This window comes from Arachis duranensis, chromosome 4 (genome assembly GCF_000817695.3).
Source record: "Arachis duranensis cultivar V14167 chromosome 4, aradu.V14167.gnm2.J7QH, whole genome shotgun sequence".
Taxonomy (NCBI): Eukaryota; Viridiplantae; Streptophyta; class Magnoliopsida; order Fabales; family Fabaceae; genus Arachis; species Arachis duranensis.
Genome location: NC_029775.3, coordinates 104,682,852 through 104,689,603, shown reverse-complemented (window position 1 = coordinate 104,689,603; position 6,752 = coordinate 104,682,852). Strand labels below are relative to the sequence as shown.

The following is a 6,752-nucleotide window of genomic DNA, read 5'->3' as shown; positions in this document are numbered from 1 at the left end:
AAAAGGAAAGAACTGGAGAATTTGTAGGAACTCACCAAATTGGGACCAGCTTCTGGTTGTGCGAAGGAAGCTGGCGGCAAGGAGGAATCCCCGGGACCTGTTGCTTCTGCCTCTGGCAACGACGAGCGCAACGAAGGTGCGGGACTGACTGCGAGACGGTGACGAGACATGGTACGACGAAGATGACCAGTCCCAGGACCTGCTGCTTCTGCCTCCGGCGACAACGAGGGTAGGGAAGGCGCGCGAGCGCGACTGAGTGCGAGACCAGAGACCGTGATAGAGACCGGAGCCAAGAGAGCGATGACGATTTGAGTGCGACACCAGACAGTTAGAGACTGGAGCCGAGAGAGGGAGCGAGCTTGGTGCGAGAGCAATGAGCCACAGTGAGAGATGAGAGGACTCGAGCTTGAGAGAGAGAGAGAGAGAGACGGTGAGGGAGGAGAAGGTCGCTTAAGAAATTTAATAAAAAAAATTAATTAAGCGTGATCCGGTCCGATTTATTTAAACCAACCAGATCGAACCGGATTTAAATAATAAATACTAAACCGATTATTTAAATACACCAATCACAATGTGACACATTAGCAACTTTAAAAAAAGATGTTTTGAACATCTTTATAGGAGTATCTCCCTTTTAAAATTCTAGCAAAACAAAGCAAAAATATTTTCAGCAACAAACGATTTACTTAAGTCATCTTTTAAACAACAGAACAACTACTACCATTCCATCAAAATTCACTTATTTAACAAACAATAACTCTAAACAAACTAGCTCTAAAAAACACAGTAAATATAATAGCAGCAACTAGCAACAACTCTATACCAAGTACCAACACAACAACCAGATTCAATAACTATTCTAAAAAATCAAATGCAACAGTAATATTCACCAGATTCTATAACAATACCAAGTAAAATATGCTCAGGTTCAACAACTCTAAAAATTAAATACAACAGCAATTGATCCGAAGGAACAGAGACACTGAAGTCTAAGCTTTCTGACGATTACCACTACCACCCAACTAACCTGAGGGAGCAGAGGTAGAAATGCTTCTTGATGAAGGCTTTTTGCCGTTTCTGACGACACCACTACCACCCAACCGACCCGAGAGAGCAAAGGCAGAGATGATATAATGCTTAACAAAGATACGTATCAATAAAAATAAGACATAAATTACGTATCATTATCTCTAAACAATACATAGATACACTGGAATAAGTTATATTTAACAAAGATTTTTTTAATTATAAATTAAAAAAAATAACTATTTACCAAAAATAAAATACGATTTATTCCTGTGTACTTTTATGTATTCTTATAAATTTATAGAATTCGTCGGGTAGTAAGGTGAACTTGCTAATTTTCATAGAGTTCGCCAGAAATTCTGACAAATTTATTTAAATACCAAAAAAAATACATTTCAGTAAATAAAATTCAAAAATAAATTTTAAAAATTAAATATTTTTCATAATTTATATTAGAGAAAAATCCCCTATTTGAACACACTATTCCTTTACCTTTTCATAAATGACTTTTGTCAAAAAAAATGTAAAAAGTTTTCCTGATAATTTGGTATAATCTTTAACATAATATAAATTACAAATGGCTAGATTCTCTTTTTTTAATTTTACCTTTTTATTGTGATTGTTGTTTTCTAGAAAAGTTTTGTAATCTGACTTCAACAGGATCTAATTGCGTCAGCTGTCAAAAAGTCAAAACTCAACAAACACTTTCCAAATGTGTTGTACTAAGAACCAAAATAAATAAATAAATAACCTTATTTTTGTCTTTGTCTGTTTAATCTTCCTCTCCTTCCCCACTCCTCTTTGTGGTTTCTTTGTATAATGGTGAACCTCTTAAGGCAAGCATGTTTCTATTAAAAGTAGGGGACAAGTTGAAGATTCCAAGATTTAAAAAGGTAATTCCTGGATTATGTTGTAATAGATTCCAGTTGAGAGATGAGTTTGAGTCAAATCATTGGTACGTGGCCCAACTTGAATCCTGCATCCAATCCAAATCTCTTTCTCAAGGGAAGATTATACATCAACATATCATTAAGAACAATTCTAATATCAGAGATTTATCCATTATCCTTGACAAGCTTACTCATCTCTATGTTAAATGTAATGAAGTCCAACTTGCCCGCCAAGTGTTTGAGAAAATTCCAAACCCAAGTGTTGTTTGTTGGAACATGATGATCAGAGCTTATGCCTGGAATGGACCCTTTCAACAAGGCATAGATTTGTACTATAAGATGTTGCAACTTGGGGTGACACCCAACAAATTCACTTTCCCTTTTATTCTCAAAGCTTGTTCGGCTCTGCAAGATATACAAGTTGGGCAAGAAATCCACAAGCATGCCAAGCAACTTGGTCTCGAAATGGACGTTTATGTTTGCACAGCCTTGGTTGACATGTATGCCAAATGTGGAGATTTGTTTCAAGCACAAACCTTATTTAATTGTATGTCCAGCAGGGATATTGTGGCATGGAATGCCATCATTGCTGGGTTTTCACTGCATACACTTCACAATGAAACTATGGAGTTACTTGTACAAATGCAACAAGCAGGAATAGTTCCCAATTCTTCAACTATTGTAGCAGTTTTACCCACAGTTGGACAAGCTAATGCATTAAGCCAGGGGAAGGCAATCCATGGTTACTCTTTAAGGAAAATGTTCAGTGACAGTGTTGTTGTTGGAACTGGTCTTTTGGATATGTATGCTAAATGCCATCATTTATCTTATGCCAGGAAGATTTTTGATCGGATGAAGCAAAAGAATGAGATATGTTGGAGTGCTATGATTGGAGGATATGTTGCCTGTGATTTCATGACAAATGCATTGGCCCTTTTTGATGAGATGGTACATGTTTATGAGTTAAACCCTACACCAGTTACTCTTGCAAGCATACTTCGAGCTTGTGCTAAGCTTACTGATTTGAACAAAGGGCAAAGCTTACATTGTTACATGATTAAATCAGGGATGGACTTAGATACAACGGTAGGAAACTCACTCATATCAATGTATGCTAAGTGTGGGATGATGGAGGACGCAGTCGGATTTCTTGAGGAAATGACCTCAAAGGATACAGTTTCATATAGTGGTATCATGTCAGGATGTGATAGGATGCATAAACTGGATGTGGTTTCATGGAATACAATGATAATTGGTTATGGTATTCATGGGCAATGCACAGAGGCACTTTCTTTATTCCATGAGTTTCAGGTTTCAGGCTTGAAGCCAGATGATGTGACCTTTGTTGCTGTTTTATCTGCCTGCAGCCATTCAGGGCTTGTCAAGGAAGGGAAATATTGGTTTAATGCCATGAACCAAGAGTTCAGCATCACTCCAAGAATGGCACATTATATTTGCATGGTGGACCTTCTTGCCCGAGCAGGAAATTTGGATGAAGCATACATCTTTATTCAAAGGATGCCATTCGAGCCTGATGTTCGTGTATGGAGTGCATTGCTTGCTGCATGTAGGACCCACAGAAATATTGAAATGGGGGAAGAAGTGTCAAAGAGGATCCAGAAGCTGGGACCTGAAAGTACAGGAAACTTTGTTCTTTTGTCAAACATCTATAGCTCTGTTGGGAGATGGGAGGATGCAGCACAAATCAGAACAATACAACAGCATCAAGGTTACAAGAAAAGTCCAGGATGCAGTTGGGTTGAGGTCTCTGGCGTAATCCATGGATTTATTGGCGGGGATCAATCTCATCCACAATCAGCAACCATAAATAAAAAATTACAGGAGCTGCTAGTGCAAATGAAAAGGCTGGGATACAGTGCAGATTCTAATTTTGTTCTCCATGATGTTGAAGAAGAGGAAAAAGAACAGATTCTCCTATATCATAGTGAAAAAATAGCCATTGCATTTGGACTTCTTAATATCAGCCCCTCCAATCCCATTCTAGTTACAAAAAATCTGAGAATTTGTGTTGACTGCCATTCTGCAATAAAGTTTATGACACTCATAACAAATAGGGAGATAATAGTGAGAGATGCAAGTCGATTCCATCATTTTAAGAACGGCATATGCAATTGTCGGGATTTCTGGTGAGATAAAGGAAAGGTATTATACTTGCTATGGTTCAATTAAGATATGGCGAGGTAGATGTGAATATACCTGCAATATGGTGGAAGTTAACAATGTCCACCATGGGTACTTTTATAAAAATACTCCTCTCTGATCATTAGTTAAGTTACTTTTAAATTTTATTATGGTAAAAATAAACTCCAACAGAATTTTATTAAACAAATAGCATTTCGTTCCTCTCCTCATTGACACTCCCATCCTATCTGAAACTAAGGAAACTTTTGCAGGGTAATTAGAATTTTTTCATTGTTTTATAATGTTATGGGCTTATTCTTAAAAGACAAGACGAAGTTAAGCAAGTTGTTGAACGATGTTGTTTTGTTGGTGCTGTTTGGGTTGTTGAATATTGATGAATGGTTTTATTGTTCAAAACAAATTTTGTAACAAATCTATATTTTATTCATTCAGGAACCTAATAAAAATGATTTTTCTTGCCTTGTCAAGAAATTTATATGAAATCCTTCAACAACTGTCTTAATTTATTCTTTCTTTGTTTCTATTAGTGTGTAATCTTCACCTAGAAGAAAAGCATATGTGATCTTTAATTCAGCATTCTATAGATTCTAAAAAAAATGTTTAATCTAAAAGAAAAGCATATCTGATTCATAACATCTTTCTCTGTATTCGGTTGATTCTAAAAGAAATGACTTATTCTTTTTGTTATTTTGCAAGCTACAGCGTGGTACCTAATTTATGATTTATTGTACAGGAATTAAAATCACAAAGAATCCATTACCTTAACTATTAAAAGCAATACAGAACAGTGTGGATCCGAAACAGAAGAAACTAGCTAGGGGTTGTTGACAGAGTAACCACAGAACAGAAACCTGCCATGGGAAACGGTTCAAGTGTTTCTCGGGAACACGAGGAATGGAGACGACTCACTGATGCTGCTGCTAAAAGAGAAAAAGAGCTACAAGAAACAATAAATAAGCTTCAGGTTTGATAGTTCTTAATAATAAAGGAATAAGAAATTGTACTCTACATTTTAAGAAGCTTACAAGCTGTCTGTCCCTTTGGTATATTATAGGAGTCTGAGAGAGAAAGGCGTTTGCTCATCGAGATGTTGACGTCGAATCTTGTATGTTTTAGATTTTGGTTGTTGACATAAGAAATCCACAACTTATGTACTTTATAAAGACTTTTTTCACTTCATTCTTTCCTGTTGTAGGAGGATACCAAGAAGAAGCTAATTGTCTCTGATAGTATGGTTCGCCAATTGGAAAACCGATTACATGAAGAGAGGCTTACCACTGCACACGGAGTAAAGGTAGTCTGGTAACTCTTTTGTTTGGTTACTCCAGAGACACCTATAGTTGTACTCGATTATGAATTACATCCTTACAGTTTAAAAGTTTGGGATCAAGTTTCTATATCATATAAGAATAATTAATCAAGTCATGTCTCTATACTTTAAGCATTTCTAGTCAATTTCCTATACTGTTGACATGTTTTTTAAATCAAGTCCCTTTGGTTAAACGATTTTGCAATGAAGCTCCTATACTAGATGATAAATCCCTGTTTTTCTCTTGAAAATTTCGGTACAATACAGAGACTTGATCGCAAAAGTTTTATACTAAAGAGACCTGTTAAAAAATGTTTGTCAAATATAGAGACTTAACTGAAAATATTAAGTTATAGGGACTTTATTAAAATTTATTGTATAATATATGGAATTAATTACAAACTTTTAAATTATATGGATCTAAATGAAACTTGAGGGAAACTATGGGCATCTCCAGATATATTAAACCTTTTTCTTTTTGTTGTTTTTTTATGGCACACTCTTAAACCTATTCATGGTGAGTATCATGTTGCCTTTATCATGTTTTGTTTAATATTTAGCTGAACATACATGGTATTTCATGGAACAGAAAATTGGAGAACTTGATCAAGAAAAAAGAAGATTAATGAAAGACCTTGAGAGTGAAAAGGTAGGTATCAGAATGTTTTAATAGAAAAGTTTTTTTTTAGTTAAATTGTGTATGCTTTTCGCACATGCATGTTGGTAACGTTATTGATTTATTTCAATGAGACTGCAGAGGAAGCCTCTCTATTTGAATCTAAGAAATTTCATTGCCATTGTTATTAGGCAGCTCGAGAAGAAGCACTCTCGAAGGTTTCTGTTCTCGAGCTTCAGATAAATGCTGCAATGCAAGATCTTGATTCAGAGAGGCGGAGGTTAAGAGGTGCCAGGGAAAGGCTAAAGCTTCAGTAAGGCATTATTTCTTGTTATATATTATAATAATGGGATGTGTATGATTTGAAAATCATGTTGAATGAGTAAAGACGATCATCTTATTTTCCAATGTAGACTCAAGTTGCAATACTTCTTCCAGCTTCTTTGTTTCTTTTTCGTTGCATTAACAATTTGTGTCAAGAGTAAAATTTGATAAGAATAGGAAATTTTAACTAGAATCATCATAAATAGTGTATACTTTCATAGGTTTTGATTGGATTTTCTTGAACTACTCTGAAAACCGGAAACGAAATGTTATGGACATAGAAATAGACATAAAAAAGGGTAGGGTTTGGGGAGCCTTATTAGTGAAAACTTCAGAGTTATTGCTACTTAAAAACAATTGTTCTATTTATACACCCTTCCTCTATCAATAATTGACCACAAAATTATAAGGTTCTATTTCTATA

At 35.5% G+C, this 6,752-nt stretch overlaps 2 protein-coding genes across 3 annotated transcripts; both read left to right on the top strand.

Annotated features, from left to right (window-relative positions):
- The first annotated feature begins 1,813 nt into the window (after positions 1–1,813).
- On the top strand, positions 1,814–4,259 carry LOC107485513 (pentatricopeptide repeat-containing protein At3g12770-like). Its single transcript, XM_016106045.3, has one exon. It carries the CDS (start codon positions 1,869–1,871, stop codon positions 4,065–4,067), a length of 2,199 nt encoding a protein of 732 aa, XP_015961531.1. The 5' UTR covers positions 1,814–1,868; the 3' UTR covers positions 4,068–4,259.
- Positions 4,260–4,834: 575 nt separating this feature from the next.
- On the top strand, positions 4,835–6,449 carry LOC107485511 (uncharacterized). 2 transcript variants are annotated; one of them, XM_016106044.3, is made up of 5 exons: positions 4,835–5,043; positions 5,134–5,184; positions 5,275–5,373; positions 5,978–6,037; positions 6,196–6,449. In XM_016106044.3, exons 1-5 carry the CDS (start codon positions 4,936–4,938, stop codon positions 6,319–6,321), a joined length of 444 nt encoding a protein of 147 aa, XP_015961530.2. In that variant the 5' UTR covers positions 4,835–4,935; the 3' UTR covers positions 6,322–6,449. The 2 variants fall into 2 exon arrangements, with proteins under 2 accessions (XP_015961530.2, XP_052116120.1); XM_052260160.1 differs by having other exon boundaries at positions 6,200–6,321.
- The last annotated feature ends 303 nt before the right edge of the window (positions 6,450–6,752 follow it).